At 36.8% G+C, this 12,081-nt stretch overlaps 1 protein-coding gene across 1 annotated transcript; it reads left to right on the top strand.

Annotated features, from left to right (window-relative positions):
• Nucleotides 1-298: 298 nt before the first annotated feature.
• LOC132139743 (secreted frizzled-related protein 1-like) lies at nt 299-11,522 on the top strand. Its single transcript, XM_059548338.1, has 3 exons — nt 299-1,039; nt 3,872-3,952; nt 10,900-11,522. The coding sequence occupies exons 1-3, from the start codon at nt 529-531 to the stop codon at nt 11,223-11,225; spliced, it is 918 nt and encodes a 305-aa protein (XP_059404321.1). The 5' UTR covers nt 299-528; the 3' UTR covers nt 11,226-11,522.
• The last annotated feature ends 559 nt before the right edge of the window (nt 11,523-12,081 follow it).

Genomic DNA, 12,081 nt, shown 5'->3' with positions numbered 1-12,081 from the left:
ATGCATGACAAACCACAGAGTTCCGTGGTAATAGGTGCATGTTTCCCTCTGTAGCCTAATGTCGGCTTTTCAGTATATTGTAAAAGTCATTATCGCGTGCCTTCAGCGACTCCTCATGCATTTCAATGCCTCGAATAATGTTATCGAAATGAAGTTATTAAGAATCTGTTTTCACAAACTGCGAGTGAGAGAGACGCACGCGCGCGGGGATATTGGCTCACTCACTGGGTCATTGAATACTTTGATTGACACATGAGAAGCAAAAGGTGCAGAACGTTTCCTATTGGTCGCCGAGGCGGTCTCATCTCCCCTGGTCTCGAGCGCAGCGCATTTCAAGCATCTCAGCCGTGTGAGTCAGCAACAGCTAGCTACAGGGCTTCAGAGCTGGAGTCTGCACAACTTCAGTACTTTCACTTCAGAGGTATTTGTCTCTCCCTTCTTATTTTCTAAACAAAGAAGACTTAATTTCACTCAAGGTTCACCGCTTTTTGGGCTCCGTAGCCTGGGGATCCTGACCAGGTGTTCACAATGAAGTCCTTCGCATCTTTGTTCCTTTGGAGGATCATCATTTTATTAATACTAATAGTCTCACTGGGCCAAACATCTGAGGATGTGTATGATATCTGGAAGCCAGAGTACAAAGGCGACCTACCCTATGGCAAGCCTCCGCAGTGTGTGGACATCCCAGATGACCTGAAGCTCTGTCATGGTGTGGGCTACAACCAGATGCTGCTGCCCAACTTACTGGAGCACGAGTCTATGGCTGAGGTCAAGCAGCAGGCAGGAAGCTGGGTGCCCCTGGTGCACAAGAACTGCCACCCAGGCACTCAGGTGTTCCTGTGTTCCCTTTTTGCCCCTTTGTGTCTGGAGAGGGCCATCTACCCATGCCGCTGGCTCTGTGAAGATGTGCGTGATGGCTGCATACCCATCATGGAAGCATTTGGGTTTCCCTGGCCTGAGATGCTCACCTGTGACAAGTTTCCTCAAGATGATGTGTGCATTAGTACACCTAATGCCACAGAGGCCTCCAAGCCCACTGGTAAGTCCACATGTCTTGATGAAAAGTTTAAGTTTGGCCTTATTAATTTTTTTTAATCAAGTGTGATTTCACTAAAACATGAAGATATATGTGAGGCTAATGAAAATATGTCACAAATATAATGGTATAAAATATAAAAATGTAATTGTTTCACAAATACTGAATTATTTTCTGTCTGTATATTTCAGTGATGGCACTTTTTATCCTGATAAACGTAAGGTTATACTGGCTGCTTCAATGTATACTGTATACATTTAGTATTATTTTATTTTACTTATGTTACAGCCTTCACCTTTTGTTGTTTGTGAGAAGTAACACCTGAATTTTTTTAAAGGCAATTGCAATGTTATTTCAGGGACATTCAGGGACATTTGGGGGTTTTCATCTAGACTTATCACACCTTTTGTTGCCTCTCAAGCTCTTAAATGCCTAATAGTTTTATCTGATTTGACAAGTGATTCAGTTTTGGGAAAATGTCTATAGGTAACGTGTTCCTTACAATAACATCTGTAGAGGACACAGGGGATGTGGCTTTTAAGTAAAGCATGATAGATGAAGAGCTGAGTTTTTGCTTGTTTAACAGCTGGTAGCAATTGCTTTCAGGGTGTTAGTTGAGTTCCAGGACAACGCTGGGATGTGTTCCAACAACAGACCATTACATATCTATTTATTTGGTGTTATTTCGCAACTGCGGCACCTAATTTTTGGAATAGATCCTTTTCTTTAGTGTAGTTTCAATTTGTAAAAAAGACCCTGTAGGCAGGCAGCAAAAAATGACTTAAAATGAATTCAACTACTGAGTAACCCTGTTATTTCTTTAAATGTAATGCTATTTCAATACAACACCAGCAAAAACTTTACCAGGCTTCCCTGCTGTGCCTGTTAACACATTTTTTTCCATAAGGTAATGCAGGAGGATAGTACCTCAGCTCAGACAAAGGGAGAGATTTGAACAGCTGCTTTTATTTACTGGTGGCACCAAAGCAGAAAATTGTAATTTTCAACAGTTAGAAAATAAATAAATACATTTCCACACTCTTAGAGACTCCCATTAAAAACCTCCCCTGTAATTTAAAGCAAATTAGGTAGGTAAGTAGGTAGGTTATCTTTTTGTAGTCATGTGGACTATTTATCTGGCACCAGTTCCCTATGGAAACACTCAAACCCTGTAGCTGTTTGTCTCAGACAAGGGAAAGTACAACTAGTTTATGTAGATGGCTCATAAATTACAAGGGAATTTCCATTTCAAAAGATACAACATGGTGTTTTAGAATGAACTGTGCCAGAACGATGTACCACACTGAGAGAAGATACTTTTGTGACTTCTGCCATCTGCCCTAGCCTGCTGTTAGTGATGCACAGTCCTGAGTGAGAGATCACTAGCATGGTGGCTTGGAAGTTGGAATACCAGAGAGAGAAGTTAAATTAATAAGCACCCCATAGTGATCCTGTTATCACATGCTATCAGCATCAGGGTCGAATGAACCCAAAGCCACAGATAGATTACATAGCCTCCCTCAACGACCCAATGTAAGCTTCATGCAGTGCCGGGTTAAAGAGAAGAAAGGATTTAGTCTCTTCCTACTCTCTACAAGGGGTTAAGCCCTAACCATTTGTCTGCTTTTTTTGTGATTCCATGGCAATAATGCATGTGGAGAAAGTAACACTCAACAAGAGCCACTGAATTTTGAACCCTGTTTTATCCTCCACAGGGCAGTTTAAGTTTACTGCTGCTGATTCCGTCATCCAAAAATGCTTTAAAATAATAGTTTTGCACAAGTGGTTTGATCCACTGGTAGCTTGCAAGTGGGTGATAATTTACATTACGCAGAAAAGTTGTGACATAAAAATGTTTACCTTTGGAATTCCTTGCGAGCAGCTGTCTTTACAAGCTCCTTTCACCTGAGTGCAATTTTCACAGTAATCTGTTAAATAGATGCAAATGAAAAAACAAGTAGTCACCAAAAATTAAATCAAAGTCTTGGCAAATAGTGCAAATAAAGACATCTGAGTTTCTTATCCTGTTGAAAAAAAAACGGATTATAATGATAATTTGCTTGAATTTCAATAGAATTTAATTAAAAACCTTTACATTCAAGGCTTAATTTCTCTGTTTCCATGACTATAGGGAGGTATCTGGAGAACAATTCTTGTCCTAATTACAGTCAGTCAGTTATTGGGGTGTTGTCCTATGCCTTCTTTTTCTAACCTGCATAACTTGTAACAATAGATTATATACAAATGTAAATAACAGAGATCATATTGGTTTACTTCAAATTACCATGTGACAGGCAAAGAACGAAACAAGCAAAGATTTTTATGTCTGTCTAAAAAGGTTTGATTCTAATCTTGTAATGCTATGAGAAGAGCAGCGAAAAAAAAAGAATATACTAACAATTCAAAGCACATGTAGGATGTATTACAGGCCCTTTAAAAAACACACACACACGAAAAAAAAAAAAAAAAAAAAACAGAAGAAAGCCAGGAGAAATTCCCATGGCTTGCCTGATGTGTAGATTATTAGAGAAAGTTAAACAAGTTTGAATTTTCTTCTTTTTGAAAGAAGACTTCACTGTGATTGGATCCCCTCTGTTAAAAGCCAAATGCAGACTTTCCAAAGCGTTTCTCTCTCTCTCTCTCTCTCTCTCTCTCTCTCTCTCTCTCTCTCTCTCTCACACACACACACACACACACACACACACACAAAAACAATTTGGGACTAAACACTAAAGTAGACAAAAGAAAAAAATCATTTGATCACAATAACTCTGAATTTTGATACCAATGATGAATTTCTCAGACATTTCACTGACAGCATTTCCTCTTTTTTAGGATACTCCCCAGTATGTCCTCCTTGTGACAATGAAATGAAAACGGATGTGATTCTGGACCACATGTGTGCCAGTGAATTTGGTAAGAACATAAGTACACACATCACACATGCACGCAGAAAAAACACACATCCATGCTGTTTTGTGCTCACACACTGAAAATTTCAGGACTGCAGCCCATCTTCCTCTCTCATCTTCTGTATTCTGGCAATAGACTAGGCATGCAAGAGAGCCAAGACTGATATACAGTATATTAGTTTGAAAGAACAGCCAAAACCACACAGTCTTGAACCAAAAGTATTCACCTATTCCTTCAGCTTCCCCAGGAGCCTCATACAGATGCCTGTAGTTTAATGTTCTTGCTCATCTTAAACTTGGTTCTCAGGGTCTTGCGTAAGAATAATGAGGGAAAACTTTATTCTTTCAGGAGAGGAAACCATAGCAATTAATTTTTTTATAATGACTTGCTTACTGGTATATTAAATCTTTCTGTTTAGTTTAGTTTAAAGATGAGGTCCACCTTTCATCAGCATTAAGTCATCATGTTGAGTCATAGCTTTCTTTAGCCATAAATGTCAAGAGCTAGAATGATATTTTATTCCATGGCCATTAACACTGCTTTTGGGACAGATTCAAGCATCACTGGATCACAATTTTGTTATTTTGCACATATTTGACTGTCTTGACTGCCAAATCCACTTTTAATAGAACAATGCAATGGTTTTAATACTTAAAACAGCAGCAGCTGAATGGTTTGGATTACCCTTTGAGAGGCTATGGCTGTTTAACTAATGAATTGAAGTAATTCACAGAGGCTGTACAGTCTTTATTTGGCTGTTACTAACAGCTCTAAATTGGGATGTTTGCCCTCCTGTCTGGATGTGACAACAGCCCAGGGGTTGACCTCTGGGCAGAGACTGTCAAAGTCTGAATTTACTCTTTGGCGACTGGAGTAAACTGGATATATATATTATATGAATATAATATATTTTCAAGGACAGTAAGATTACAATAATAATAATAATAATAATAATAATAATAATAATAATAATAATAATAATAATAATAATAATAATAATAATAATATTAAATAATGTAATGCTTTTATTGAACAAGGATGCATTGGTAAATAAATTAATCATACAATTTTTTTTTTCTTTCAAATAAATGCTGTTCTTTTAAATTAAACTTAAATAAATTACATTCTAAAATATATTCAAATGGAAAATGTTTAAAATATTTCAAATTGTTACAATATTTCACAATATTAATGTTAATGCGTTACTGATCAAATAAATGCCTGCCTTAGTGAGCATAAGATACTTCTTTTAAACCATAATAATATCTTAGCATCCCATCTTTTGAATGATATATTGATTGAATGGCATTGGTACATTGGTGGCCTTTTTTCCATTCTGTTAGAAAAGATGAGTTTAATTTCTTGTTATTAGATTTTCAGTGTGACTAAACATTTATTTTTTTGAGGATGGTAACAACAATGACTGTTAAATGAGACTGTAACTGCAGCCATTAAGGCCAATCACAGCAGGAGTTACCTCAACAAAAGGAGAGCTGTGCGAGAGTGACTTCCTGCCTTCCTCTGAAGAGGAGAAAACAAAAGCTGGTTTTGGTTAGTCTCTGACAAAACCATAAAGTTTCATTCAGTGTTTGAAATGGGTTAGCTATCTCTGGAAAGCTGCCGTCTTTCTCTGGTCAGCTTTATGTAAACTGACCCCACTGACACTCTCACTGTGACCTCAGTCCTACATTTGTTTTCCAGGATATTGCCAAAGACAGACAGTGAGGGAAGGTAGGGTTCATGCTGTGAAATCTTGCTGAGGAAGTAAATGTATGGGTTAGTCTCTAAATCAAGCTTGTATACATATTGTTTTCTCATTAGACATTTTGAACAGCTCTGGATACTTAGACAATCCTAAAGATATATTGAAGAACACGGAAACAGATCACAAAATATAGATACAGTTTATTCAAATTCTGTCTCTCCTTTCTGACAAAACAGTACTACATTAGCACACTTTAGTTGGCTGTCTATCATGTGGTCAGTGATGTATGCTCAGCTTTCCTGTAGTAAAACTGTATGGTGTAGCACCATTTTAACTGGAGCTCACCCCAAGCCACAGGTGCCATGTTTCTGAATTGTTTGAGCTCGAACTCACCCTACTGAGTTTATGGCATCGTTACTTCTGGCTGCGGACATGTCTCCAAAATGACAGAGGAAGCCAGGTCAAAGATCAGGGGCAAAGGTTAAAAGGTTTTTTAAAGCAATGTTTATCACAGATGAAATGTGAATACTTTCACAGTTTTTTAAATCAAACTGATTCATTTCATTTTGGAAAGAACACTGATTGTGACCACACGATTTCTGAGATATGCTCTCTTTGTTTATATCTTATTTAACAAATATTTACCAAAGCTTTCAAGCATGAATTACTTATTTGGACCATCTGAGATCGAAACATTATCTGCTCGGGTTTGTGTAATTAGAATCTGATCTAATGACTGTGCTTGGAAACGGTGGCTGTTTCGTGTTTTTATAGTACGTTGTATGAATGCAGAAACTTTGTGCGGTCTTTGTGCACAATATTTGCTTACTATCCTCACATGGTTCAGTAAAATGGTTTCACTCATGTGGGTCTATTTGTGTAGAGTGGTATTATTATAGCTTTCCCATTGTTATTGTTCGGAAAGTGTGGTGTTACACATACTAGCTGTAAAGCCACACATGAAGGTATTTAACTGTAGCCATGTCCCTGCATTTGTAAGGATTACATTCACAAACACAAGGTGCAAAAGGAATTCACAGTGGAGTTAAAGCGGGATTTGAACTAAGGTAAAGTGGATGTGGTAGGTAGGCAAGACTCTTTCTAGCCTGACTTGATCATTCTTTAACCTTCAGACCATATTTTTATTTAATCAAACACTAAGTTCCTTTATAGACTTCAGATCAAGCTGTAATCCCTTCCATGTGCACTAATAATACTGGGAAGACAGGCTTTTTTCTGCCAGAGTCATTAGAAGTTAGGATGTGTGAGATATGAGGTTATGGGCTGTGGACTAAAACACATTTCATCATGCAACTCTTTGAATTACAGTATAACATTGTGAAGAGCTGCTCTCATGACTTAAAAGGGGTCCTCATGGGGGACTTTAACTTTCCTTGGCAATGATCAAGCATTATATTTTCATGTTCCAGGCTGCAGAGGATATTTAAGTCAAGGTTTAAGAGGATATGATGAGGATTTAGTTTCATTGTGTTCTGCTTACTGACAGCCAATGGAGACTGATCAGGTTGTTAAAGCATAATTAGCAGTAAATCTCAATACCGATGTCTGCTCACTTCCACGGGTCTTCAGGATCGGACTGCTAATTGGACCAAATTCTTCTGAAGTTCACTGGTGGATCACTGATGTTCGACTGTTGAAGTTGATAAGATGTTAATGCGCTTCATATTTCTCCATCATTAACCCAGAAGGGGAAAAGAAAAAAACCACCTGGAAGGCAGTGTGAGGAAGTAACAGCCATTGACGTTATATTATGGGAAGACCACCGTGGAGTTGACTTGTGCGAAGGTTAAGGAAATGAAAAGATAAACAGGTTAAAGAGAGTTTATCTAAAAATGTGGAGCTAGATTAAAACAGGAATTAAGTGGTCAAAAGTCTTTCTTATACTGATGGATAAGGTACAGCATTTTATGTAATCTTTGCAGAGGTTTTTACCAACCGTTTTCTGTCACTTATCAGTACCATATTAAACTTTTTTATTTATTTAATTGAATAGGTTGAGATTAGACATTTTTTAAAAATCGTATCGGTCACTATTAGATATTTATTTGTTCGTGCTCATGTCACCTATTTTTACATCTAGATTACCTTTGCAGACAAAAATGCTCACTTAAAATTAATCTTTAAAAAAACACGAAATATTTAACATTTAACTATTAATTAATCTTTAGCAAATCTCAAAATGAATATCTGTTTCCATATTGCACTTTATGTAGTAATGCGTAAATTCACTTCTAGCATTTAAAATGATTTATTTATGTTTTAGTCTTTTATTTTTAATTGATTTATATTTACATTATATTTATTTATACATTATATATGTACATATATATTTATATTAACACAATATATATATTTTATAGATTCATTTGAATTTAATGTTTTGCCACAATTTTATTTTGTATAACTCGAGGAATCACAATATTGAATAGAAATATTACCAAACTTTAGAATTAGATACTTTGACAGTATGCCAATGCTAACAGTAAAGAGAAAAGAATAATCCAACTGCATGTTGGCAGGGCCGGCCCTGACCAATTTGCTGCCCTAGGCAAGATTTTACCTGGCGCCCCATGCATCACAGCCCATTTCACCCTGTCATTGTGTTCATGATTTAGCATATATATATATATATATATATATATATATATATATATATATACACACACCCACACACACACACATTACAGCAGAACTGTTTCCAACACTCATAATAAATCATCATATTAGAATGATTTCTAAAGGATCATGTGATAGACCGGATGTCACATGTGACACTGAAGAATGGAGTAATGATGCTGAAAATTCAGCTTTGCATCACAGAAATAAATGATAATTTAAAGTATAATAAATTGAAAACAAATTATTTTAAATTGTAATAATATATCACAATATTAATTTTTTTCTGTATTTTTGATCAAATAAATGCAGGCTTGATGAGCAGAAGAAACGTCTTTCAAAAACATTAAAAATAGTAATGTTTCCAAACGTTTGGCCTGTACTGTATCCCCCCAAAACTGCACAACTGTAGAGTAAAACATTAATAAAAAAGTGATAATAAAAAATGCGTCTTAAAACTGACATGATTGTACAAAATCACAGTCTGGGGACTCAGAACTCAGAACAACTGCTAACATTAAGTTTAAGGTAAAAATAACTGCCATGAAATTATAGTGTCTTACTCCTATGCAATAAATTGTTCATTCACTACATCTCTTTACCTCTGTCTTCATCCTCTTCTCTTCTTTTTGGCACTGTATCTATCGCAGACTATGCTCATTTATAATGTGTCATGTAAATTCGGCCTTCCGTCACAATCAGGAAACTTTCACCGTGTCTAGAACTGGCGCGAGCTGCCAGGCCCGTTTCTATGAGCTGTGTGTTAACAAAAGCAGTGCTGTCTACATTGGATGCGGCGTCGGGCACGCTACACAACAAATTACCAACAACTGATCGCGCGCGCTCTGTTTCTGACGCACTTCAAGCACTCGATGGGCGGGGGAAGATTGAAGAGCCGGACTTGTTTTTTTTTTTTTTTTGCTTTATTTTGTAGTATTTCGAATTAATGGTTTTCAAATAGTAGCCTATTATAAAAACAAATATGTAAAAAAAAAAAAAAAAAAAAAAAATTCACTCGTTCACTCATTCTGGCGCCCCTATGGATGAGTGGCGCCCTTAGCATTTGCCTATACCGCCTATGCCGCGGGCCGGCCCTGCATGTTGGTGTGATGCGCTCTGTGTGTAGCACCATAAGTACCATAAGTTTAATTTGAGCGCCACATTTTTAGAATGCCGTTTCATGCATGAGACGCTGTAAGAGATGTAAGCGCAACAGTCAAACGTGTCCATGTTCACACAGAAAAAAAAAACACTATAAAAACTATCCAATAAAAACCTTTAATAAACTATCTACTGTATGTTTTTGAAATTTCATGTTTGCATCATGGTGACAGGTTGTTTATTGTTTTTACAGAACATTTATAGTAAATAATAGTCTACTGGTGTTGTAGCTACCTTCTGTATTTTTTTATTTTAATTACCTTGACTTTTGAGATTTTTTAAAAAGCATTTTCCTTGTATTTTTTCTCAACATATGTATAAGACAAGTTTGTACAACATGTAGTTGTAGTTCATGCATCTTTTTTGCAAAGATATTTAACAAGAGATTTGTTTAACAATTACATCATGTTGACAACTTCACGTCTGGTGCACTTGAAATAGAAATTTCTTTAACTAGAGGGTTAATAAAGAAAATGTTACCTGAATCATGTTATAGTGATATTTTCAACGTGACTAGTTAAAAATCGTATAAAACATTTTTTCATCCCTGGTTACTTTTGGTGCTTGATGAATGTTTTTTTTTTTTTTTTTGTGGAGTAATAGTTGAATGAGGACCTACGGCCAAAATATCCATTTAGAAAAATTCTAACCTTTGACTAATTGCCCCAAGCTTGTAAGAGAGCTATTCAAAGGGACAAAACCTAGTTTCAAGTTACGTCTAGAGGGGCAGAGGGCAGTGAAGCTGCAATTTGGGACATTCTTGCCCCCTGGGAAAAGAATACAGCTTTAAGAGCGGTTTTGGTTTGCAAGGATATTGATGTTTTTTTTTTTTTTTCTTGAACTTGACAGAGTTCATGACAGAGAGACCAGTATCATTATGGCTTTGCCCTTAGACCATTGACAAGAGAAGACAGGACTGATATTGATTACACCTTCTCCTCATTTTGTTTTTCCATTCCTTCATCTCTCTTTATGCCCCCTGCATTACTTAGCAGTCTAATATCTCTTTTATGGCCTTGGACATTTGGAAACTACCAGCGATACCCCTTTCAACCCAAACCTTTCTTGGACTCTCTGAACACGGCACATGGCCTGAAAAATTAGATGACTTTGTGTAGATGAGAGAGGGCTGCACAGTCCAGGGATACAATGCAAGATTGAATGAAGCTTTGCAAAATCATAGACCACAACAGATGCAGTAGGTGGGAGCAGTGTTTAAAAACAGTGTGGGGGCTTTTCCAAGCAGCTCAAAATCTACATGTCATTATAGAAATAAACATAAGGGCCTAATTTGAAGAAATACCGAAAACTATTATTTACTGGTAAGATGATGTAATCTTCAGTCTCTTCTCCACCCACTGGAGAAGATTCAAAAAGCTGATCGCAATTCTCTCTTTTTTCTTTATCCATATTCTCAACCTTATCCAAATCTCTGTTTTTTTTTCAGCCATAAAGACCAAGATCAAAGAGGTCAAACGGGAGAACATGGATCGCAAGGTGATCCTGCAGAAGAGGAAAAAACCCCTAAAGCTGGGCACTTTGAAGAAGACGGACCTGAAGAAACTCACTCTGTACCTGAAGAACGGAGCCGACTGCCCCTGCACGCAGCTAGAAAATCTCGGAAACTCATACCTTATAATGGGACGCAAGGTGGACAAACAGTACATTCTAACTGGCATTCACAAGTGGGAAAAATCCAGCAAGGAGTTTAAAAATACCATGAAAAAACTCAAAAGCCACAAGTGCCCTGTCTTTGAGAATGTCTTCAAATAAACATTCTCAGAGCTCCTACTTACTTTATGAACTTGCACATCCAGGCTACACAAAACACAAAATATTGTTACATTTTTTCATTGTTCGTGTACTATAAATATATATATATATATATATATATATTTCTCATGTATAGATCAGACACTTGAGGTATTTTGTCTTGGATATGTGCTGTCAAAGACTGAAAAGATTATGAATGATACAGTAGACAAACTCTTCACCACAACCAAAGGATCACTTTTGTATATATCCAAACCTGTGATAATATGTTGTAAAATTTTCACAATTCACCCACAATTGATTGTTGATTATACACAATTTATTGATACAATTTTGTACACACTGTGAAAGTACCACATTAAGCCATTTCTTTAGGTATATAGACCAGTTTGGAGTAGATCGTCAAAGTTACGTCACCTGCATCTGCACAAACATTGTGGTGGAGCAGTGTGAGACACTTTTTTTTAATGGATGCGCTTTTTATTAAACTTCTCAAGGACCGATGCAGTGCAACACCTGCTGAGTGGCATCAAACAGTTTGAGAGATCAAAGACAATTTTTTTAAATAACTCCAACTGGATTCATCTGAAAGAAAAACGCTCACAAAAATGTCATCTCTGTTTGGAAACACTTGCTGTGTCCGAAATCGCTCACTCGTTCACTCATTCACTCATTCACTAATCCCTATATAGTGTATGGCAGTTGAGTGGACTATATATCAGGAAGGAGTGAATAAATAAGTGAACGGATTCGGACGGTGGCGTATACACTGCGATTGAGACTTGGACCGGTGGCAAAAACATTGTCATATGTTCTTTTATATTACATGTACCTTATTTTAGAAAATAATATTAAT

The sequence above is a fragment of the Carassius carassius genome, chromosome 4, assembly GCF_963082965.1.
Source record: "Carassius carassius chromosome 4, fCarCar2.1, whole genome shotgun sequence".
Lineage (NCBI taxonomy): Eukaryota > Metazoa > Chordata > Actinopteri > Cypriniformes > Cyprinidae > Carassius > Carassius carassius.
The sequence above is the reverse complement of the archived record's forward strand: the minus strand, read 5'-3'. Positions and strand labels throughout refer to the sequence as shown.